Genomic DNA, 24,932 nt, shown 5'->3' on the forward strand with positions numbered 1-24,932 from the left:
CATAGGATAATCCAAGTTGCTGCAACTTTCTGCCTTGCTCTGCTGGTGCTGTTTGAGCTCCAGGAGATTTTATGGCAAAGGAAGCACTGCCCTGCCCCATCTCTGCCCCAGGAGACAAAGCTTAGGGATGTGTCCTTTCCCACTGTCACGGGATCAACACCTTTGCATCACCAGCACTCATGGGTGCCTTTTGGTCCTTTAGGAAAGGCCACCTGCTGGAGTAATGATGGGATTTGTTCAACAAGCAGAGCACCAATGGGATCCTGGGCAGGCCCTAACTCCATTTGTCCATCGCTGTTAATCTTCCAACCCCTGTGGTAGAGTCCTTGAGCCAGACTCCGGGCTCAGTGTCAGCAGCAGTGCTGTGTGAGCAGCACTGGGAGGGCTGAGGAGGTGTGAGCAGCCCCTGGCATCACCTGCAGAGTGCCACCAGTCTGCCCACAGCAGGTTTGTGTGGCCCAGGGCTCACTGGTACCCCGAATTTACAGGCTGGTTCCTTGCAGGGGCGTGATTTTATTCCTGCAACCTAGAACTCATCCAGACCAGATCAATTAATCAGCAATTATTTGCTTTTCCACGGTGTGGCTGCTGCCCCAGGGTGAGCTCAGAGGTCTCTTGCACCAGAGAAAGAGATCACACAACGAAAAGGAAGGCATCCCTTGGGATGAGTGAATCCCAGACAGTACATGACAAACCCCACAAAGGGCCTGTGAGACTGGCGATTTGTGTTATCTCACCGACTTCCAGAAATGCCTTGGCCTCTGCATTCAGTGCTGAATCACTCTTTGGGCACAGAGGCCAGTGCTGTGAGCTCTGCTTCCCTGCCTCAGGCCAGGGCTGGGAATGGGCACCTTCTCCTGCAAAGCAATCCCGTGCCTCCAGCTCTCAGGCAGCACCTGCCTCACCTCCAAACTCCCTTCTGCAGCCTCCTTGTCCTCCTTCCTCTGTTGTGCTGCTGGATTTTCCCTTTATCTTTGCTGTCCAAAACTGGCTGCCCAGCAAGCACAGAAATCTCTCCTCTCTGCTGAAATCTCTCCTCTCTGCTGAAATCCCTGGATGTCTGCTCGTTTCCTGAACCCTTCTGTACCCCCTGAACACTGGCTGGCAGCTCTGGCTAATGGGGCTCCCTGTGAAAAAGCCACCAGAGCTGGGCTGTGTTGTGCCACACCACATCCCCAGGCACTGCAGATTTGTAACAGTGCTTTACTCCTCTTTTTCTTGATCTCTCAAGGGAGCCAGCTCATCTGGAGCTGACACCAGCAGGAGGCATAATTAAGAGTATCAGCCAGAGCTGCTCAAAGGCAGAGCTGGGCTCCCTGCACAGCCCGAGAGTGTTTGCACACACAGAAGGCAGGGGGTGCAGGGGGGAACATGGGGAGCTAATCCCAAGCTCTCGCTTCTTCCTGATGCTTTCATCTGGGGAGAAGCCCCCAGGTCATCTGCAGTGCACATTTGTAGGCGAGGGTTTCTGCTGTCATCTCTTTCAGGAGGTGATTTCCTTGCACAGAGGACACATCTCACCCTGCAGGGCATCTCCTCTATCATCTGCTGCAGCTTCATCCCCTGCCAGACCCACTGAGGCCCTTCCTCTTCCTCACTGAGCCCTCTGCTCTTCTGGGCCATCGTTCCACATCCTCCTGGATGGTCACCCTGCCCTTACCTTGAGGTGAAGCCCAGCAGTGTCAGGATGTTGTTGGATCCTCAGGAGCACTGGGGGCAGCTCCTGCTGTCCTCACTGGCTCCACTGCCCCCTCCAAGCCACCCCACCGGGGTCTGCCCCACACACTGAGGGTGAGGGATACCATATAACCTGGCACTGGAGACACCCATCTTTCCTTTGTGACATCAAACTCCTTTTTCTGAACCCTCTAATTGCCACTGACTCCTCCACACTTCTGCTCCATCCCTTTGGAGAGGTAGGATTGCAGGGGAGGCTTGGGAAGAGGCTGCCTGCCTCCACCTTTGCAGGCTGAGGGAGTGAAGGGTAAAGGGTTTGGGAAGACTGATGATGCCACAGATGATGAAACCATGATATCAGGGATGCCAGGTGGCCTGGAAGCATCAGTACCAAATATTGTTGGCATTAGCTGGTGCTGAGAGTGTTCCTGGCTGCCAGATTCTGCCAGTGTACGTGTGTTGCCCCCTCCACAGTACCAGGAGCTGGACCATTTCTTTTTGTAATGGCCATCAAAAATAACAGCTTCCATCAAGGACCAGCATTCCCCTGGCCAGTGCTGGCTGTTCCAGGTGCTGGCACTGCAAGCTCACACAATTTCACTCACAGCAGGCTTGGAGCCCCATCCAAACATTGTCATTTCACCAGGAGGAGTGCTTGTCTTGAGTTTTGAGATGCAGAGCCTGTACCCAGCACCACTCCAGCAAGAGCTGGAGAGGCAATTTTCAGGTGTCTTATTTCCACAATTAAAAAAGAGGTCCTTTGAAACATTTGGATGCTGGCACGAGTAAATAAAGCACAGAGCCCAACAGCAAATCAGATCAGAAGCCCTTTGAGCTCTTGGGACAAGCCCAGGCTTCAGCTCTACATATAAAATTGTTCTTTGAAAGACACTGACTAAAGTCAAAACTCTCCACAAGTTTAATGAGCTGCTTCTTTGCCTTGCAGAACATTGGCAAAAAGATGTCGTGCCAACAGTTCATAGCAAACCTGGACGGGCTGAACGATGGGAAGGACTTTGCGAAGGATCTGCTGAAGGTAATGGGATATAAAAAGACAGTGGGATATTGGCAGTTTTACTGCAGTGCCACCCAGTCCTGCTGGGACACTCTGAGCCCTTCAATCAGCATTTTTCTGTTGTTTTAGGAGAATTGTAACCCCCATGAATCATACCTTAAATAAAATAACTCCACCATAAAACACTGCTATAGCAAAGGTATTAAAACTCCAATATAAACTAAAATCCAGAACAACAAAATAATACACTGCTATTAACATTATCAATACATTTTTCTCTATTCCTTTAACAACAAAATATGAACCTCAATTTACCTTCACCTAAAAGAACATAAAATACACCTAAAACCAACTACCCCAAAAATAAAAAACACAGTCCCACTGTCTACCATAAACTAATTAAAACCACTAAAAAAAATAAAACTCAAAAATATCTACAATACACTAATATAAAGATAATGTATACATTGTATTAATATATATAGTATATATACAATGTATATATTGTGTATATGTATGTATATGTATGTATAATATATACATTATATAAAAAATACAATAAAAATATTTTTAAAAAATCATCCAAATTCTCCTAAACACTAATTTCACCATCAAAAAAACCCCAATATTTAAAAACCTACTCAAAAAATCCAGTTCCTAAAAATAAAATCACAAAACAGATAACATCCACCTGCAGTGAGCCAAAATAGGTCTGTTCCCTGGTGGTGTTTTATCCAGATTTGTGGCATATCTGCCCTCGGAGCATACCAGGTGCCCTTTTCCTCCAGCAGCTCAGATAATGCCCAAAAAAATCTACTCCCCACCCCAAAACACGACCCTCCAGCACTGAAACTTTTCTCTGCCTCCACTACCACATGATGAAATGCAATGTTCCAACCAGTGCAGTACCATGGGCTATGGTTAAACGTCCCAAAGGGAATATTTTCTCCTGCCACGTGGTTTAGCAGCACCACTGCTGCAGGTCCAGCAGCCTGGCCTGAATTTCACTGTGTGGAAGGAGGTTGGAAGGAGAGGTGCCCCATCAGGGGTGTCACATCGTGTGATCTCCCAGCAGACCTCACCCTATCCCACCCCTCGGTGTGGTCAGGGCCACCTCCACATTCTGCTCTGCTAGCCCACTCCTGCTTCTTTTCTAGTCCAGGCTTCCAGGGGAGCCACTGGAATTTTGCACAGAAGGAGCTGGAAAAGCTCATGCCAAGGTCGTTCATCCCTCCCCTGCTACTCAGTTCAAGCCCCCCTTGTCATTTCAGCTAGTTAAGGCATTTAAGGTGTCATGGCATATCCCAGAGTCTTCTACCAGTGTGTGTAGGCCAGGATTCACTAAGAGTTAGGTACAGCACCCAGAATGAGAGAAAAATGTCATATTCAGGCTCCTGAGCAGGGCTGGCTGCCAGAGCCCTCTGCTGCTGTCGTGCCAGCGTGGCACACAGAAAGAAGAGGTCCAGCAGCACAGCAGCCATCCTGCTGACTGGGAAATGCTTCTCCAGGACAGTTCAGCAGGGAAAGTATCCCCAAGAGCACAGACAGGGTGTGGAGGAGGAGATGTCTCCACAAGCAGGCACAACTTCCGTGAGAGACACAGCTAATTCCATGTTCTTTTTTCAGACACTGTATAACTCCATCAAGAATGAGAAGCTGGAGTGGGCCATGTAAGTATATGCTAAGCATTACAGGGGTAGTGTGTCTTTCCAAGGAGCTGGCAGGTCCTAAGTCATGTTTTCAATCCCAGAATATTTCCTGCCAAGCCCTTAAGTGCTGAAATCCCTCTGCAGACAGACAAATGGGGTTTATTTATGGCTTTAGACACAAAGGCACTTAGGAAGGTTGGTGACAGTCTGTGGATCCGTGACCTAAAGGAAGGGAATGCCCTCTTTGTTTACTATTACACTTGTAAAATGCTGGTTCCTCTCCAGGTGCTTCAGAAGTCTTTGCACAAGCAAAGATCTGGGGTTATTTTGGTCATTGAGATTTTCCATCTCTCCCACATTATTTTTTTTCTGGAAATAGTATCAGAGAATCACTTAAGAAGGAAGAGACCTTGTGATATCTCTAGTTCAGCTTCCTCCTCAAAGTATGGTCAACACTGAATTCAGACCAGGATGCTCTGGGCTTTGTTCAATTTGATCCTGAAACTCCTCCAAGGACGGGGAACCCACAACCCCTCTGGATCCACAAACCAATACTTTATTATTATTATTATTATTATTATTATGAGAGTGCCATTTTCTCTTGTCTCCGTTGTTTTGACTTCTGCCCACTATCTCTTGTCCTTGTGCCACTCACCACAGTGAAGAGCCCAGCTTTGTTCTCTCAATAACGCTTTCACACAAAGCTGCCATCAGCTCTCCCAAAGCCATCTCTTCTGTAGCTTGAACAAGTCCAATTCTCTCGGCTGTTTTTACACCGCAGGTGCTCCCAGGTTTCTTTTCCCGGCTCAGGTGTCTCACCCTTGCTGTGGGGGCTGTGTGTGTGTCACGATACGGTGCAGGCAGTGCAGGGCAGGCGATCGCTTCTCTCCGCCTCCTCACCGTGCCGCTGTAACACAGCCCAGGATGCTCCTGCCCTCTGCCAGAACACCCTGGCTGCTCCTGCTCATCCTGGCCCTCTCAGCCGTGGCCTCGTACTCCTCTTTTTGGTGTCATCCGCAAGTTCCATTAAATCCTCATGTATTACCCCGAGCCAAGCCTGGAAAGCAGGGTGGGCTCCCTCACAGGTTCACACAGCACCTTCCTCAGTCCTTCTGCCCCTGCTCCAGCACTCAGAGCACAGGCTGGGATCATCGGTGAGCTCCCCAACCCCAATGGCTCTCATCCCGTGACAGCCCTGAGGTCTTGAGCTGGCATAGGGGACGTTCCTCTCCTCCTCCCCTCTCTCCTCAACCTGACCTCCCTCGTCTCTGGACAGAGCAGGGCCTCCTGTGCCATCAGCCCCATCACCTGCTCTCTTCTTCATATTTCCCTGACCAAAACAAAACCAGCATCAGGAGAGGCTTCGGTGCTCCCTCCGTGAGTCCCTGGAAGGAGCGGCGGGGCCGGTCGCGAGAGGGAGCTGCGGGCTGCTTGATGGGCAGGGATACCCCGGGATACCCCGGGATACCTCGGGATACCTTGGGATACTCTGGGATACCTCGGGATACCCCGGGATGCCTCGGGATACCCCGGTATACCTCGGGATGCTCCGGGATGCCCCGGGATGCCCCGGTATACCTCGGGATACCTCGGGATACCCCGGGATACCCTGGGATGCCTTGGGATACCCCGGGATACCCCGGGATACCTCGGGATACCCCTGGATGCCTCGAGATGCCCTGGAATGCCTCGGGATGCCCCAGAATGCCTCGGGATGCCTTGGAATGCCCCGGGATACCTCGGGATGCTCCGGGATACCTCGGGATGCCTCGGGATGCCTTGGAATGCCCCGGAATACCTCAGGATGCCCCGGGATGCCCTGGAATGCCCCGGGATGCCTTGGGATGCCTCGGGATGCTTACACAACAGCTCCCTGCTCAGGCACGTCCCAGGGATGTCACCCTGCCGGGGTCCAGCTCCCTCCTGCCTTTCTCCAGCCAGCCCACTCTATCCCTGCATCCTTTCCCTCATCCCTGGCCCCTGCCTTGCTGCAGGGTGTCCTGCTGGGCTGCGGGCCCAGAGCCCTCAGCTCCTCTGCAGGGCTGGCCCCCTGGCATGGGGGACCTGGGGCAGAGACTCCCTGGCACAGGGTTCCTGGTTTTCTGTCAGAGACCTGGCATTGGGTCCTGGCACAGCCAGGAGTCTCTTCTCTCTGTTTGCCTCTGCCCTGAGTCCTTGCCCATCCCAGGGAAGGAGGTGCCCACAGATCCCACCAGGCACACAGGTGTGTGACCAACAGCAAGGAGCTCAGAGGGCAGCAGCCCAAACACCTGAGCCCCACTGACTCCCCTCCCAGGAACCATACCTGGGCTCTGCCTCAGCCCCAGGACTCCTCTGGGTGCTGAGGGCTAAGAAATCATCCTTCTCTTCCAAGAGGTGTCTGATGCTTTGGCCATCTGCTTGATGCAGGTGAGGAATTGTGTTTCACTGCTCACTTCCCAGCCAGTGGATTCATTGAGGGTCAATCCTCAGCTGAGGTTTGGTCCCAGTCTGCAACCTGAGGTGACCACTCATCCCATTTAGACATTGACATGTATCAGACAGGGCAGAAAATCCCTGTTTGCTCTTTCTCCTTCATGTCCTAGGGACACTGGGAGCTATCACTTCCCATACAAGTTCTATTTCCTTTGTCCCAGAGTAGGTTCATCTCCCAAATGTATGCAGATCTGTTCCTCAGAGATGGAGAGGACATTCCTAAAGGTACTTCACAGTCAAGGAGGTCCCAGGCATTGCCTCTCAGCAGCTGAGAAATGCCTGGTAATACCTTGGTCTTCAGCAAAAATCCTCCTTAAGCTCTGGTTTTAGGGCACAGAATTGGAGACGTTTCCTGTGGCATATTTGTAGTCCTCAGTGTGGGACATCTGCAGTTTCCTGGTGTTCAGACAAGCACTCCCTCACCTGTTTTGAGTGACCTCACAGTGGGACCACTGGGACAGTCACCTGCCACGCACACTCCTCCCAGCTCAGAGCACCACTACTGGCACTCTCTTTCTTATGGTCCTGACATCTCCTGCCTTTTTCTTTCCCTGGCCAGTCCTGTAATAAAAACCCTAAAGCAGATAGGGCTGCTTTGCACTGTGACCAGACCCACATCTCCTCCACTGATTCTCTCCTCTGATTTTCTTTCCAAGTGACGAGGACGAGTTAAGGAAATCACTCTCGGAGCTGGTAGATGACAAATTCGGAGCCAGTGCCAAGAAAGTGACGAGGATTGTTGACAGCAGCAACCCCTTCCTGGACATCCCCCAAGCGCTGAACGCAGTCACCTACAAGCACGGAGTCCTCACCCGCAAAACCCACGCAGACATGGATGGGAAGAGAAGTACGTGATCAGGGACAGGGACAGGGACAGGGACAGGAGAGCTGTCCCAGGCAGTCCCAGAGCCTTGCCCTGGCTCTCCAGATGAGGGCATTTCCTTACCACATCCCAGGCAACACAGGAGAGATCCCATAAGTGCTAGGACAGAGGAAAAGGAGGGTGTTTTGCGGTATTTGTAGATAGGAGTGTTTTCAGGAAGCCTCGGTCTTCCCTTCTCACTGCCACGGAATCCAGCACAGACAGACCCGGTTTTCCATCCTGTTCATGGGCCTAATCCCAAATCCCAGTCTCTGAGCAGTGGGGGAAGGCTGGTTCTGCAGCAGTTGTCCACTCCAGCCCTGACTCTGGGGACACTCTGGCCTGCCAAGCTTTGCTCCTGTCCCTATCCTGTCATGTGCTGGCTGGCAACAGAACACCCCATAGCTCTGCTACCAGCATATGGCATTACAGGAAAGGTAAAGGTATTTGGGAACTGTTCATGAGCAGAGATTAATTAAACCTTGTCTAGATCCTTTTGCTAATTGATATGATTGGCCCAGTCATATGATTAAAAAAGTCAGCTGATTAAAAAGTCTTGAGTAGAAATTACCACAAAAGGCCTCCCTTGCTTCCAGCACTTTCTTAACAGCCCGTGCTTGGAGGATCAGCTGTCTGGTGGTGATGTGGATGGCTCCCCTCACCTCCCACCCCTCTCCAGCTTCTGCCAAGCTCTCTGTCCCCAAGCCCATCGAGATGGTAATGCTCCCTCCTCAGGGGAACGGGAGCTGCCTTGTCCAGCTGCTCAGTTCCAAGCAGAGGAGCTCAAGGAATGTCCCTGCTCTCCGAGCATTAGGTCCAAGGAACACGAACCTGGGTTTGGAGGAGCAGAGACTTCCTGCAGGTGTCCATTGGTACCCCTGTGCTGGCTCATGTCTGGCTCTGACCTGCTTGTGTTCCTGCTGGGAGGCTGCAGAGCCCAGCCACTGTCCCTCAAACACCTGTCCCTGCTCACCAACCACTCGTGAGCAATGGCCTGGAGGTGTGGGGGCTCTGGGCATCAGCGAGTGCCTGCGGTGGGTCAGGAGAAGGGTTGGGTGTGCCTGGGAGGTCAAGCAGCACAGGCAGACATGTACAATTAAATATTCTTCCATTTTTAGCTCCCAGAGGAAGAAGAGGTTGGAAGAAGTTTTATGCTGTGCTTAAAGGGACCGTCCTTTATTTACAAAAGGTAACCATGGGGGACTCTCCCCTTTGCTGTCTCCTGCTGTCCCCAGAGCAGTCACACAGTCACACACCTGAGCAGAGGTGAATCCATGTCCTAACTCATGCATGGACATCCACAGAGCTCCTCCAGAGACCAGAGCTGGAGGATGCTCTCATCTTTGGTGGTGGTGTTCATGCCAGGGACACTATTCACAGCCTCAAAGGGAACCCTGAAGGAAGAAGGATGAAAGAGGAAAGACAGGTTTCTGCAGAAGGATCCCAGCAAGTAGGAGCTATTGGGGAGGATGAATGAACAGATGATATGGAATAGGTGAAATAGGATCTTGGTGAGAAAAGAAAAAGGAAGGTGAAGAGGTGGAGGATCTGACCAGTCTTATTCTGCCTACTGTTTTATTTGCTGGCACAGATCTCATTTTGCACAGCTTTGCTGACTCTGCTATAGGAAGCCAGCTGATGTAATCTTTTTGGGTTTCACTCAAACTTTTGATACTGTCTCTCACAAGATCCTTCTGGACAGAATGTCCTGCACACACTGGATAGACACATCATGTGGTGGGAGAGCCAAGGGCTCACAGGGTGGGCACAAAGGGTGACAGCGACTGGGGTGGCATCAGACTGGTGACCTGTCACTGGTGGGGTTCCACAGGGCTCCATCCTCCACCCTGTGCTCTTCAACATCTTCATGAATGACTTGGACACGGGACTCAAGAGAACAGAGTAAGCTTACAGACAATACTAAACTGAGAGGAGCTGTTGACTCCCTCAAGGGCAGAGGCCCTGCAGAGAGACCCTGACAAATGAGAGGCCTGGGCAATCATCAGCTGTGTGAAGTTTAACAAAGACAGTGCTGGATTCTTCACCTGGGACAGGGCAATCCTGGATGCACAGACTGGGGAAAGAGAGGCTGGAGAGCAGCTGTGGAAGGGGACCTGGGAGTCCTGGTCAGTGGCCAGTTGAATGAGTCAGCTGTGCCCTGGCAGCCAGGAGGGACATCTGTGCCCTGGGGACATCAGAATAAGGCTCTCAGGGATTGTTCAGGTGTCCTGTGCAGGGACAATAGTTGGAGTTGATGGCCTTTGTGTGTCCCTTCCAGCTCAGAGGATTCTGTGATTCCATGGTTCTGTGATGAAAATCTATATTCTCCAGGCCCTGGATGACCTGTGTCCTTCCATGGGCTGTCAGGTGACACTTTGTGCCTCCCTTCACCTCTGTTCATTGCGTTTCCACCTCCAGAGAACACAAGTGTAATTCCCAGGTCCTCATGGGACACAAAGTCACCATGGAATAACTTCCCTGCATGCTCTAGCATTCAGCTCTCTGCCACTTGGATGCTTGGAGGATTCACTGGAAAGCCTTTTCTGAGGGAAAATCCGAGGAGAATGGCTAGGGGCTCACTTGAATGTCAGTGTGAGCCAGCCCAGGATGCCAAATGTCTGTTCATCACCAACCTAACCCACTGAACTAGGTGTGAACTACCTGAGCAACACACGCTGTGCAGTAACCCATTGAACTCACCTTGCTGGAGCAGCACTCCCCAGATGCTCCTGCCTATTGCAGCATTATCTCCACAGCAATGAGAGTAAACAAACATTGGATTATATAAGAGAGGCAGAAAGATCCTCGGGGCAGCAGGGAGTTATGACTCAGAGCTCGTAGCACACCCCAATGACTCCCGTGTTTCGCCAGCTCCTATGGCACGCGTCAAAAGCCAGCAGAAATCTGGCAGCAGGGCATCCTCACTCCCAGCGTGGGTTGCTCTCAGCCCAGTGGTGTTTTTACAGCTGTGCCACTCTCCTGCAGCTTAGGGAGCCTGCAGCACACAGGGGAGACCAGACCTCCTCCAGCCCTTGAAGTGTGGTGTTCTTCAAGCCAGCAGCACTCTTCTCACCCTTCAGTCCCTGTCTCATCACACATCTTCATGTGGAGCCTGCCACGGTCCTCAGGCTGACCCATGGGTTATGCATGAGGATTTAACTTGTACAGAGTTACCATCAGCATTGAATTGTATGACACTTTCTGTGTGGGGAGGACAGAAAAAAAGACATTTCAACTATGGTTCACAGAACCATTTAGATCTAAATGAATTTTCCACCAAGGATTGCTCTTGGGATGAGTGTGATGAGAGGGTACATATTGAGAACAAAATGCACTTGCAGGATGGAATTTTCTTCCCTGGCAGCAGAAGAAGCCGTGATGCCAACACTGAGTGTCATTGCTGCTGCTGGGACAGAGGGCTTGGGGATTCTTGGCTGTACAAGGCTTGCAGCAGTAACCACTCATTAACAAAGTTCCTTATGTTTGTCTGAGGTGTTCAGCATTTAAAAAGAGAGCAAGGATGAGGCTGACTGGCAGTGAGGAGATCAATGCTCTTATCTCAGTGACCTTCAGGATCAAATGGTTCAGAGACTGAAGGTTTTCTTTTACGAGCAGGGACTGAAGGAACAAAATACCCAAGATCTGGCTGTGTTATGAAAGTGTCTGATAAATAAGAGCCATGACTGATGTGTAATTAGCAGAGGGACCAGAATTGCCAAGGATGCCCCAAGGAAGTAGCATTTGGAACAACAACAAAAATAAACCAAAGGAATGTTTGGGCAAAGGATTTGGGGAAAGAGGGGTTTCTTACTCGTGAGCTGCTGCCAGACTTTATTACAGTCCTCTCCAGGGAATTCCTTGGGCTTGGCTGTAAACAATGTCTTTCAGGCTTGCAGAGACAGGACAGAAGGTTGAGAACATGAAGACAAAGTCCTTGCCCTGTCACTTGCAAACGTTCCCAGCACCACAACAGAGAGTGGATAAACATCCACCTGCCCTGTGGATCCTTGGTGTCATTTCTTGCCTGTGGGGTGGTTTGCAGAACAAAGGAATTGCACAATACAGGAAGGAAGTGGTGTGCCAGCCTCTCAAGCTCTCAGCAGAAGACAACTGCAGATAAACATAAGGTAGAACCTTGGCTGAGCATAAATCACTGGGGAAAGAGTTTCTGATGGAAGATAGAGGAGAAAGAACCTGCTTCCAGAACCAGCTGGTGTCATGGAGCACAGGCTCAGCCTGTTCCACTTTTCTGCTCAGACCAAATTGAGAATCTAGGCTTTAATAGTAAAGTCACAGAAGTTGAACAGGAACTCCATTTGGTTCTGAGGAGCAAGTTGAGTATAAATAAGCCTGAGAGGTAGAGGGAAGGTGGGAGGGAGAGGGTAGGTGGATGTGTAGGAAGGAGGAATGGCCTGGCACAGAGAGAGCTGGACATAACACAGGCAGAAGGGTGGGTGGGCAGGTAGAAGTCAGTCTGACAGAAGCAACTCAGGCAGCAGCCATAAACCTGCTGATGAGGAGATGTCACATGTCATTGACTCGCTGGTGTTAATTGCTGGATCAGCATGTTCCAGCACAGTCTGCTGAAGCAATTGCTTGATCCCCTAAAGGGATGCAGCAGAGTCTGGAGGAAGAAATGCAGGTTTGGGAGCAGGGCACACCTCTCCTGTGCACTAATCTGCTCTGGGCACTGACTCACTCCATGGCCTTTGGCAACTTACTTCACCTCTGTGAAATGGGGATAATAACCCTTAATCACCACACATAGAGGGGGGTTAAGAAAAGTGATGGAGAGCTATAAAGCACGAGGTGCTTTTATACAGAAGTGTTTGAAAGGGTGCAGGTCTTCCCACAGGTTCTGTCCCCAGCCAGGAAGGGGTTCCCAGTGCAGCCCTGAGCCACAGGTGCTGTCCCATGCAGCCAGGCCCTTGCCAAGAGCTCTGGGGAGAGCCAAGATTCTGCCTAGACTGAAAAGGGGGCAGGAGTTCGTTTTCATAATTAAATGGTTTGTTTAGGGTGGTAGATGTGAGGTGAAGAAAAGAAAGGAGAGGAAAAGCCACTCACAAGCCAGAGCATGAGGAATATCTGTCGGTCCTTATTGCCAGCACTGCCCAGGGCTGGCTCTGAGGCCAGAGGAGAGGGCAGCAGAACTGACACACTGGGATCCCCCACCCCATCCAGGTGCCCTACAAAGGCAGGCACAAGAGCCTGATGGCTTTTCTTGGCAAAACAAGCTTTGAGATTAGCTGTGGATCTGCTCAAAGGGGTAGTCAGTGACCCAAAGGCATCGGGGTCTCCCAGCATTATCAGCCAAACATTGTGGCCACCTGGCAATGGGATGAGCCTCCTGGAAGAGCCAACCCAAGCAGGGAGCCTCCAGAACCATTCACTCCTGCGAGCAGCAAGGCAGAAGCTGGAGAGAACCTGCTTCGTTCAACCTCACACTGATTTACTGTGCCCAGCATTAGAAAATGAAGATTTGATTTTTTCTTACATCAACTCTGATGCCTGAGAGCCTGAAATCCATGGAGGAAATACTTGATGATTCCATTCAAGATGAGCATCTGCATTAGTCAAAGCACTCAGCAGCTGTGGCGGTTTCCTCTTGTCACACACCATTAAGCTGGGCTGTTTGCACTGTATTTTCAGAAAGCTTGTTTTGAAATAAGAGATCATGGGCAGCACAATCAGATATATTCAAATTCAAAGAGCTTCAGCCTCAGAAAAATATCCCAAATTGAAGTCTCTCTACAATACATAAGACCAGAGCTGCAATGTCTTCCTCAAGCAAATATTTCTCTTCTGGTGGGGTAAGGCATTACGTCTTCACAAGGCAAAGCATTTTCTTTGGGGAAAAGGCTGGCAGCCCATCCCTCTGGCTACTGAAATCACCGTGGTGGTAAGGTCATCTGCACTGCCCACCTGAGTGTCTCCCAGAACACAGGATGCCTGCAGCTCCCAGCCTTCCTCTGCTGGAATGCCAGGGCTTTTCTTTGGGATTCACCATCCCCAGGAACCCGTGTCTCACATCTGTGGGTGAGCCCATGGCATTTTTTTTGTACCAGGCCAAATTTCATATGATGATGAGCACAGCAACCACTCTCCTGGATGGGATGATTGCTTTGAAAAATGAGGGAAGAAATGCTTCAGGAGTTTATTTCCCATCAGGAGTGAGAGCTGGGTGAGCCACATCCATGGGCTGGGGAGTGCTGGTCCTCAGTGCTCTCAAGAGCAGCAGAGGGGAAACCTTTCTGACCCTATGGCAGAGAACAGCCTCACTGAGCAGGGTTACCATCCCAGAGGCTGCAGCACAGCTTTCCCCTGAACCATTTGTACCACTGCGATATGGGACACAGAAAACAAACTTTTAGTGAATCTGCAGAACAGTTCTGGCTTGGAAGCCAAGGAAGGCTTGGATGTGCAGACCATCATCACCAGACAGACCTGCCCTGGTGCTGGCAGCCAAGGGCAGTCAAGGAAAGCAAAATATAGAGCACATTAATCCTGTAGCACTGTAATCATCAGGGCAAGGCAGAGCCTTGCAGGGACACCCTGTCCTGGCACGGCCTCTAACGTGGCTGGGGTGGTGGTTTGCTTTAGCCAGGGCCAGGTTCTTTTCACCAGGTTCTTTTTGCACCTATCCATGCATCCATCTGTCCATCCTTGCCATCCCACCATCCAACTGGTTGAGCTGGCAAGGGTGCAGGGTGAGAGGCAGGATATTGCGTTAAATCACTGGGAAAGAAAAAGGGTAAGCACAGGGTTGACTGAACTTCTTTTTCCTAAAAAGTTCTGTGCCAAGATCATCATTCCAGAATCCCATGTCTGGTATTTTCTACCTTTCTATAAAATAGAAACACGTATAGTTACTGCTGCATTCCTACTCGTGTGAAGTTGTCCTTCAGTGGAGAAAGTAAAGCAGGAACACAGGGAATGCTGCTGCAATTTGCAAGTGCCAGTCTAATGAATTACAGGGGAGACCATGCCAGAGGAACACGTGTGCTAAAGGGAGACAAAGCTGGCTCAGCAGGGCCACACTCAGACTGGCAACTGCCCACCAGGCCCCACACCTGTACAGGGATGCACTGCTTGCAGGGATGCTGCTGTTCCAGGGCTACCTCCCTCCACACAAAGCTGCAGTGATACAAGGAGCCATGGGTTTAAACTGAAAGAAGGGAAATTTAGGTCGATATGAGGAAAAAAGTTCTTCCCTGTGATGGTGGTGAGGCACTGACAAAGGTTGCCCAGAGCAGCAGTGGCTGGCCCATCCCTGGAAGTGTTCAAGGCCGGGTTGGACAGGACTTGGACAAGCTGGGCTAGTGGAAGGTGTCCCTGTCCATGGCAGGGGATTGGAATAAGATGAGCTTTGAGGTCCTTTCCAGCCCAAACCATTCTATGAGTCTGTGAAGCTGCAGCACCAGGGCAGGTGCTTGTTGAAATCCTCTACTGATTGGGAGTTGGATCCTGGTTTGAGCTCTGCACTGTGGGGGAAACTCTGCAGAAACCTGGCCCTGCCTTGTGCCTCCCCAGAAAGCCTCAGGCATGTGCTGTGTTAGAAATAACTATTGATAATTATGTTTAAAACTTTCATCTCCTTCTTTACATCTTCCCAGTGAACTTAATGATGGAAGCAGTTGCCAGATGTTAATTATTATCATTATCAGCTCCTAGCATTTACTGTACAAAGCAGTGCTTTTCCTGGTCTCGGCGCTCTGTGATTATAGCGCAGGGAGAAAGGCAGGTTCATTAAAGCAGCCCGCAAATGTTAGTGTTGTCATTATCCAATTAACGTTCCTCTTCACAGGATGAATATAAACCTGACAAAGACCTCTCTGAAGTGGATCTGAAAAACGCCATCCGTGTGCACCACGCCTTAGCCACAAAAGCCTCTGACTACAGCAAGAAGTCCAACGTGCTCAAGCTGAAGACAGCTGACTGGAGAGTCTTCCTCTTCCAGGCCCCGTGAGTCCCAGCAGTGCCTGCATGGGCAGCCTGACCTCCAGGCACTGCCAGACTCCCTCTGACCTGGCCAGATCAGCACATTGGGGGCCACACCTGCAGGGAGGAAGGGGCTGAGGGTCATCCCTGCAGGGCTGTGCAGAGGATTTGGTCATAGGTCACAGTTTCTTGGTAGCTTTGTGCCAGTCCTTGAGGTCCTTCCCAGCTGTCAGCAAGGCAGGCTGAGCAGGATGGGCTGGGATGTGCAGGGCTGAGAGAAAAGGCTCCTCCTGCTAACTTCTATTGGAATATTCTGGAAGGGAGAACATCTGTGCAGTGCAGGTGATGACTGCCCTTGTCAGCTTTTGATGGGGAAACTGTCTAAACCTCCTTAAAGCAGTCTCCCCAGCCAGGGTAGATGTTTTATCTTAGTCCATTGCTGAGGAATGTTATGGTGTTAATAAGTGTCAAGGGTGATGAAGTCATCTTCTGCCTCACGTCTTCTGCTGGGAGAGGTGACGTTGTCTCTAGGTCGGGCTGGGGTACTGATGTTAAGCTAAAGCCTGACATCTGAATTTGTGCAGCAAACACCCACCTGAAGGCTCGGGGCAGCAGTGTCTGGACAGATTTGATGAAGGACCCTGGGCAGTGTCTCACAAATGACATAAATGACATCCTGCTCTAGGGAACCTCTGTTGAGCTCCTCAGGAACACAAACCAGAGCTGGTGAGGAAGGCAGGACTGCCCAGGCTTTGAGAGGCAGACAGCAGCCCTGAAATCATCAGGGCACTGTGGAGCAGCCAGTTAGACAGTGTTTCCCTCTGTCTTTCCCTTCCCTGGCACAGAAGTGGCATCAAAGCAAGGCCACTGATGGCCCTCCTGAGCTCCTAAATCAGGCTCTAGGGCTGTTGTCAGCTGTTGCCTGCTCCTGGTCCAAGAGCATGTACAGACTCCCTCTCTCTTCTCCCCTCCTCCATCACAGAAGTAAGGAAGAAATGCTCTCCTGGATCCTGCGAATCAACCTCGTTGCTGCCATTTTCTCTGCTCCAGCCTTCCCAGCTGCAATCTGCTCCATGAAGAAGTTCTGCCGCCCGCTCCTGCCCTCATCCATGACCAAGCTGTGCCAGGTAATGTGTGAGAGGAGGAGTGGTGGAGGCGTGCCCAGTGCTCAGGAGGCCCTTCAGAGCAGGGTCCCCCTGTTCCTGCCTGAGGGACACACTCAGGTGCTCAGTGCAGGAACAGGGGAGTGGAGTGGGCAGCTTGGACAGATGTGGAAACTCCTGGAATCTGGTCAGTGTTTCCTTTGCACTGGCTATAAACAGCCCTGTGCACACACCTGCCTGTTGGTTCTGGCTTGTTTATTGCTCTTTGCCCATCACATCCCAGCACCTTCCTGCTGCTGAAGGGGAAACAGCAGAATAGCTCCAGAGTTGATGCAGCAGAGCCCAACAGCCCAGGTTTGGTTTATATCATGGCATCCTCTTGTTTCTGGAGCTCAAAAACCACGGATGAAAGGCTGAGTTCCAGTCAGTAGGGAAGGTTTTCTGGAAACAAGGGGACACGGTGCACCAGGCTCAGCGAACCAAGAGCAGCTGCCATCCAAAGAGTAGCTTTTGTTTCCCTGTCCTGGGAAGGCCCTACGTGCCTTAGCACTTCCAAAAAGTTGGAACTCACTGCCATAATCCCCCAGCACAGGGGAGGACAGCCTGAAACATCAGGGCAGAGACACAGCCCCTGCCTGCTGAGACAGGTGTGGCCAGATGGTCACCTTTGTCAGAGCCCAGACGGGGAGGGTACTTCTATCCCCAAAAGGAGCAGGATGAGCAGCTCTTGGGACAGCCCTGCTCCTGCCTGGCTGCTAGAGGATGCATGTTACAGGAGCGTTTTGTGCTTATGATGCCAAAGATGCCTCGGTGCCAAAGAAATCCACTCTTGGCACTTGAGATACCTGAGTTTTGCTCTTACTCCAATACCTGTGTTTGAGCTGCTCCTTATCAGATGAATTTGCAAGTGCACAGCACACCTTTGGCTCCAGCACAGCAGCTGAGCTCACACCCCTGCAGAGAGAGTTCCCCCAGCCACAGGCAGGCGGAGCACTTGGGTGCTGCACTCCCACGTTTTAATACCTGACACGCTTCTCTCGGCAGGAGGAACAGCTGAGGTCTCATGAAAATAAAATGAAGCAGATTGCAGACGAATTAGCAGAGCATAAATTACATCCTGTAGAGAAGAGCCTCAAGTCAAAAGAGGCTGAGGAATACAGACTCAAAGAACATTACCTAATATTTGAGGTAAAGGAACTTTCATCTTTTCTCTGATAAATGATACCTTGGCTGATTGAGGAGAACTCCAGAATGGGTGCTGTGAGTCTGGGAGAGTGTGAAAGGAGAGGGAAGGACAAGGGCACCCAAGCTAGATGGGTGTCTTGGGGCAGCAAAAAGCCTCACTGTTTTGCACTGAAGCTGAAAAAAGAAATAAGAGCCATTTCCTTCCCTCCGTGATTTCTAACCAGAGGAGGGGAAAACTGACAAGGGAAAGAAAATCTTCCTTTACTGTGCCAAATTTTGACATTTCTTCAGGTCCCAAGTAAGACAGTGGTTCAGTTCTCAGTGTGACTCAGTCTTTTCCAGCAACATTAATAAAAAGCAAAGGAAAATCATAGGAGAATTAATCCTATTTTGCTGCAACCATTTTTGTAAATAAAGCCAAACACAGTGTTACAGCTGAGAGACCCTTTGAGGATGCATGTAAATAAGTTTTAACTCCATGGAAAGTCTAAGAAGCTGGGAGAAATGGGGTATTTTGTTCCAGTGAGAGTTGAACAGGTGTGGTTCCTGCTTACATAGGTGTCAGTGGGAAGGGACTGCTGGAGGCCTCTAGTCTTGCTTCCAGCAGGAACTTGGATTATTCCTAGTCTTAGCCCAGACTGAGTGTGCTGTTTAGTGGCCAAGCCCCAAAAATCACTAAGGATGGAAATATCCCACCTCCCTCATGCCAGGGCTGCACCATCCTTTTGTGTAACACCCATCCTGATTCTCCAAATCCACAGCTCCCAGCTGCTCATTGCCTTCTCTTTGTACCAGCCTTCCAAACAGTTGCTGCTGCCTCCCTTTTTCCAGCATCTGGTTTTGGATGCCTGCAGAGAGGTCTCTGTCTGAGCTTTTCTCTGGACTGCCTTTTCAGTCTTCAAGGAGAAATTGGCACTTCCAGGGCATAATTCATCTCATCTGTCTTATGAGATGTGCTCCAGAAATGCTTGTTTCTTTGTGCTGACAAAGGAGCCAGCACAGGCTGCCTCTGAGATGTTAAGAGAAAGGATGGGTATTACACAAGTGCTCAAAAAGATCCCATCTAGCATTGGAACAAAGGATCCAGGCAGAGAGGATGCCTCCCTTTATGCTGTGCTCTGTGAGGAGCATTGGGGGCACAACTCAGCAGCAATAACTGAACCACTGGATGGAAACAATGACAAGCAGAAGTATTTTAACCAATCAAGGCGAGCTCCTAAATCAGGAAGCAGCAGGTCTGTTGATCTCACTTTGCCCCCAGTATCCTCCTTATACAATCACAGTGGCAGCCAAGACCTGTAAAAGCAACTGGAGGGTCCTACACACACCCCCACACACCTTTCTCCTCAGACCTTCCAACAATCAGTCTTGGCACAGACCAGGCATTGTGCTGGGGTTACATTTGTGGGGTGTGATTAGCGGGATGCTGATGGTACGGGATGGGTTTTCCTGCAGCAGCTGATGGAATTGTTTCTGCGTGCCGCACACACCGTGGCCTGTCCCTGTTCCCAGGCTCTCTGTTCCCTCTTTCCCTGCAGAAGAGCCGCTATGAAACATACATCAACCTGCTGTGCATGAAGATAAAAGTGGGGACAGATGACCTGGAGAGGATCGAGACCAGTTTCTTCAAGGTGGAAGCCGACGACCTCGCTTTGCGGAAGACGCATTCCAGCCCTTCCTTGAGCCAAGGGCACATGTCCATCAGCTGTAAGGCAGAAAAGGACATTTTAGAGCAGAACACTTAACAAGGAACATGTGCACGGGGGGATGAACCGGCAATGCTCTGCGCTCCTGGACTTAGATTGATGAGCACAATTTTACTTAGGAAATTGTATGAGCAAAACTGTAGACATGTATGACATGAGGATTGCTCTAGTGAAAGAAATCAAAGAAGCTTTAGTTGACACTCTCTGACAATGCTCTGGCATTTCAGCATCATCTCTTCTTCATTCCCAACTGCACCGGTGGCTTTTCTTTCCCTCCTGCTGCAGCCTGCACAACAAAGGGATATGCTGGTTCTTCAAGGGCTGCGTCGCTCTTTCCTCCGCCAGCCCCGTCCCTCCTCCTTCCCTCCCTGGAATCCCCAGCGGTTCATGGTCACAGTCCCCAGCAGTGCAGGAAACTGAGCCAGGACGATGTCTGTGGCACCACCAGCGCTCCCAGAGAAGGGCACAGGGTGGCAGGGGCACGTCCCTGCCCCAGGAGGAGCACGGCGCGACAGGACGGGTGTCGTGAGCTGGTCACCGACCGGGCGAGAGGCGTCTTCAGCACGGCCACGTGGGAACGTCACCTGCCCACGGCAGGAGAAGCCTGAAAGGCCCTCTGTCACCTTATCCTTTTTATATATATATATATATACATATGAATATATATATAAATAAATATATATATATAAGGAAACGTTAACGTGGGTTTTTAACCTCAGTGTGTAAGTGAAGGCAAGCTGCCTGGGGAAGACATAAGGGACATGGAGGGTCTGACCAGCCCACCAGGATGTTCTAAAGAAAATGGAGTAGCTGTGTATCTTTTTTTTTTTCTTTTTTCCTTTTTCTCCTTTTTTTACTCGAATGGAAATCCCACCTGGCTTTGCTGTGAAACATCGCTCTCCCATTCCTGCTTATTCAGACAAACTGCCCGAGTGGCTGCTCGTTTGGCAACCACAGGATCCACCACTCTGGGCTCGAGGCACAACTGGAGCCGTGCGCGAGCTCCTGCGGAACCTTTGCGTGCAGGAGCGATCCCACCTGCCCGTCCCTGCTGTATTCCTCCATCCTGCGATGCACATGCTGTACTCTTTTAAGTGGGAATTGTGTTTCTGTTCCTTTCTGCTGTCTGTGGTCCAATGATTTATTGTTGTGCTGAAGTGATTCCTCTGCATTTCAATGCCACGACTGTCCTCCCACACTTTATTTATTTCAATATTTTGTTTGATCCTTTATCTCAGATTGCTTTTCTTTCCCCTAGGTGCGTTCACAGTAATCAAGTTCCAGTTTTGAAGGATCTTGTAGCTGCTAATTACAGTCATTTATTGTTTATATTTTGCAGCATTTTTTAAACAAACAAAATAAGATTTATTTGGACCTTCAGTATTTGAGAGCCTACGGACTACTGTTTTCCATGACGGTTCATGACACTAAAAACCTCTTCCCAACTTTATCGCCTCTTCTTTTATCTCTGTTTCTTTGTACAGTTTGATAGTTTATTTGAAATGATGCACTAAGAATCATGTAAAAAAAAGAATAACAATAAAACTGAATCTGTTGGTAAAGAGAATTGGTCTGAAGCATCGTTCCACCATGTGCTGGATTGATCACAGATTTCACAGCACCAGAAGAGCAGGCTGATTCAGATATCCACCAGCACCTGATGCAGAAAAGCCAGGATCCTGTGGATAGACAGCACCAGGAAACATCAATTCCTTTCCACAAGTGGGTACCAGCCCGCCCATCCTCTTGGATGGTTCTGGAGCGGGTGTGGATACATGGGCTGCTTTGGGAAGACATTCCAGTAACTCTTCCCTCCGTCTGGTGCATCCCAGATGTGTCTGTCCACATACAGCCTAGAGATTTATGGGAGCAGAAAGGTCCCAAGCCCTGCATTAGAGACTGGAGATGTTCTCACAATGGTTCCCACAGGAGTCTGTGGCTGTTTCTCCAAGGCATCATTGCTTTTGTGTCAGGTATTGTACAGACTTGCACCGAAGACCTCCAAGATGTTCCTACTCACATGCAGCGTCTGGTGCTGAGACTTTCACGGTGGAAGTCCAGGGGAAAGCTGGGCCCAATTCCTCCTCTCCAAAGTCCCAGGTAATATTTTGTACCTCAGTCTTCCCTTCTGAGCATCCCTTCCAGCAGGCAGTGACGTCCCCGGTGTGTTTGAGCTGCCACCAAGAGCAGCTCAGCCCCCTGGGTGAAGGTGCCAGTCTGCCATCCTCAGCTGGAGTAACTTGCAGAGAAAAGCAAGATCTTGGAAAAGTCTCCTCTGGGCAGCAGGAAAGAGACTCAGAGCCATGAGCCTGAACAGCCAGTGGATGTGGGAAGGGGTGGAAGCTGATGTCAGACAACATTTGGCAAGACAGCTCAGAGTACTAAACTTGCTCTTACTGAGTACCTGCAGTTTGCTTCCTGCACAAGTCCTGATCCAGGTGCACAGGCACATGAAAAGGTGTTGAGAGCATCTTACCTACATGAGGGCAGAGCCAAAAACGCCTTGTTTGACCAATCCACAGCCTCAGCTTGTGACTTGGAAGAAAATGGATTTTTTCATCCCTTTTCTCCCTCCCTGGAGATCAAGGACTCAGCCACCCACCACTAAGAGAGAAGAGCAGAGGAATTCTCAGAGGAATTAGGCAGCCACATCCTTTTCTCCTCCTGGAGTTACTCAGATGCACTTTCTGCACCTCCCCAGTGTGTGTCAGCCCCTCCAGCAGGCACCACGACTGCTTTGGGTCTCACACAACCTCACCTGGCAGTGCTGGTTCAGCCTGGCCTCCCTGCCAGGCCATTTGTCCTGGACACGGCCACATTCATTTTGGAGGGACTTCTTTGTGGGGGAGACTTTGTGACCCCAAAGCCAGGATCCAAAGCTCCTCTCCTGCTTGTGTCTCTGATCTGTGTCAGCAGAGCAACTCCTTCCTCTCTGGGAAGGGCAATAAAGGCACCATAAATGCAGAGCAGAGCTGTCAGGAGGCTTTGGTGGCTCCCCCACCTGTGAAAGTTGCTGTAAAATATTTACGGCAGAACCCTAGGAACACACACGGCTGGAAATGAGGAGTCTAAAAATAAACCAGCCAGGGAAAAAAGAGAGAGATACAGGCTCCCTTCAGAGGCAATTGGAGAGAAAATTGAAGTAGCGTAACTGCCTCTAAATATAGAACACAATTATGGGAATCAAGGGGCACGTTTAGCAAAAAAATCACCACAAAGAATCCTGAGGCTGCCATGGCTCAGAGCTAGTGGTGTCTCAGTGGATGCAGAACATCACAGATCCCTGCAAATCATGGAGCAGGGAAACATCCCCCTGTGCAGGGCAAACCCACAGCTCCTCTCCAAGGGACCCAGAGAGATTCCTGGTGGGGATCAGCTGCATTGAGCACACCCTGTGATGTGGCCACATGGTTGTTCTGCATGCCAGGGACACACAAGGGCTGTACCTTCTTGTAATGCAGGTGCTGCTGTGCCAGCCTTGGGGGCACTTCTCCATGAGTGGAGCTCGGAGATGCTGAGGGGAGTCAGGCAAGGAGATGGGGCTGCTTTGGGAAGCCAAAGACGCCTGATCCCTCTCTTCCATGTGCCTGCTTTCCCCAGGGATCAGCCTTGGTGATAATCCACACATGTCCCTTCCAAGGGGTCAGGTGTTCTCTGCCTGTTTTGTCCCATCTCACCTTGCTCTGGGAGCCACTGGAAGAGCTAAGATGGATCAAAGGTGACAGGGAGCTGGGGCATTCCCCAAGAGGAACAGGAGAGTGGAGAGCTGCATGGCTGCCTTCATCCAGCAAGGCTTGGGGCTGCACAGAAGTGGTGCACAAAGGCAAATGTCACCCAAATCAGGACTTGGCCCTACCACCTTTAGCCCCAGGTCCAGCCACCTAACACCTCCCTTGCATGTGCTGTTGGGTGACATGGGCCCCATGGCGGGAGGGCAGGATCCTTCAGCCTTTAACCTTCTGGGAAATCAGTGTTGTCTTCATTCTGGGTGGAGTGCTGAGCTCTCTGGTCTGTCTGGAGGCCCCACAGGACCTGCAATGAATGTTTGGGGTGGCCTGTGACCCAGCTGGGTCAGCTCCAGGGCAATGGGCATCCAGGGGGGTTGGAGCAGAAGCCCAGGCTGTGGGTGGGCTTAGTCTGGCCTCCAGCATAGGCAGTACTGTGAGGGCTGGGGAGTTCTCTCACAGCTCTGGGCATTCATAGAATAATTTGGGTTGGAAGGGACATTATAAAATCATCTAGTTCCAAGCAGATCAGTTAGTTCCAGCCTATCCATTTCAGTAGGGTCAGCTCACCGTAACAGATCCCTCTCCTGTTAAGCGAGTGCAGCTGGGACTTTTGGGTACCTGTTCATGTCACTGAGCAGGAACAGGGGAGTGGGTTCTGATCTCGATGGAACCATGGGTTCCACCTCAGGGACTGTGCTCCTGTGGCCACACCTCACTGTCAGTGAGTCCCCCACATGGGGATAGCCAGAGACACAGATTTCCAGGGGAGGAGCTGAAGAAAGGACCTGTTTTGTGGGTGGGTCAGTGCTGCACGGCACCACGGTGCCAGCAGGGTTGGACCCAACACATCTCCACTCTGTTGAAGTCACTGAAATAGGTGCCAGGTCATAGCACATCCTGACCTCTCTTGGCACAACTGGAAACTTCCATGGCTCAAGTGAAGGGGGATCTCCTGACCTGCAGTGGGAGAAGGAGTGGGGTTCCCCTGGGAGATGTGTGGGTAGCATTCACTCACCTCAATGAGCCTCCACTCCTGAGCCCTGCAGGGATGGTCAAATGTCCATGCCAGCTAGAGAAACACCCACCCATGGGTCTTTATGGGCATAAAGATCTTTACTGAGCCAGAGCATCTCTCATATGAGGGAGCTGGAACTGTCCAGCCTGGAGAGGAGAAGGCTCAGGGGGGCTTTATCCATGTGTATAAGCACCCAGTGGATGGCAGTGAAAAAGAGGGAGCTGGACTCTTCTCAGCAGTGTTCAGGACACGAGGCAATGGGCCTAAAATAGAGAATGAGGCAAAGGGCCCAAATTAAAAATTAATAAATCCGGTCCAAATACAAGAAGATAAATTTTTGCTTTGAGAGGGACCAAACACTGGCAGAGGTGACCCAAAGTAGTTGTGGTACTGCCATCCCCGAAGATACTCAAACCCTGACTGGGCACAGGCCTGGGCAGCTGACTCTGGGTGAGCTGGTGGAGCAGGAAATGTGGAAGAAGCCTCTTCCAGCCTTAACCAGTCTGTGATTCTGTGTATGGTGCCTGTCACAGCTCCCCATTTGCCCTCCAAAGGGCCTGAGATTAATGCAGCCCACAA

At 50.7% G+C, this 24,932-nt stretch overlaps 1 protein-coding gene across 1 annotated transcript in view; it reads left to right on the top strand.

The window, feature by feature from the left end:
• PSD2 (pleckstrin and Sec7 domain containing 2) overlaps positions 1 to 21,172 on the top strand; it is a 72,543-nt gene extending 51,371 nt beyond the window's left edge. The window contains exons 9-16 of the mRNA XM_058849032.1: positions 2,624 to 2,713; positions 4,319 to 4,362; positions 7,473 to 7,663; positions 8,797 to 8,867; positions 15,483 to 15,640; positions 16,599 to 16,743; positions 17,764 to 17,907; positions 19,443 to 21,172. Of these exons, the coding sequence (XP_058705015.1) occupies positions 2,624 to 2,713; positions 4,319 to 4,362; positions 7,473 to 7,663; positions 8,797 to 8,867; positions 15,483 to 15,640; positions 16,599 to 16,743; positions 17,764 to 17,907; positions 19,443 to 19,649 (1,050 nt within the window). The 3' untranslated portion in view covers positions 19,650 to 21,172. The remainder of the gene's footprint in view (positions 1 to 2,623; positions 2,714 to 4,318; positions 4,363 to 7,472; positions 7,664 to 8,796; positions 8,868 to 15,482; positions 15,641 to 16,598; positions 16,744 to 17,763; positions 17,908 to 19,442) is intronic.
• The last annotated feature ends 3,760 nt before the right edge of the window (positions 21,173 to 24,932 follow it).

Source organism: Poecile atricapillus, chromosome 13 (genome assembly GCF_030490865.1).
Source record: "Poecile atricapillus isolate bPoeAtr1 chromosome 13, bPoeAtr1.hap1, whole genome shotgun sequence".
NCBI lineage: Eukaryota > Metazoa > Chordata > Aves > Passeriformes > Paridae > Poecile > Poecile atricapillus.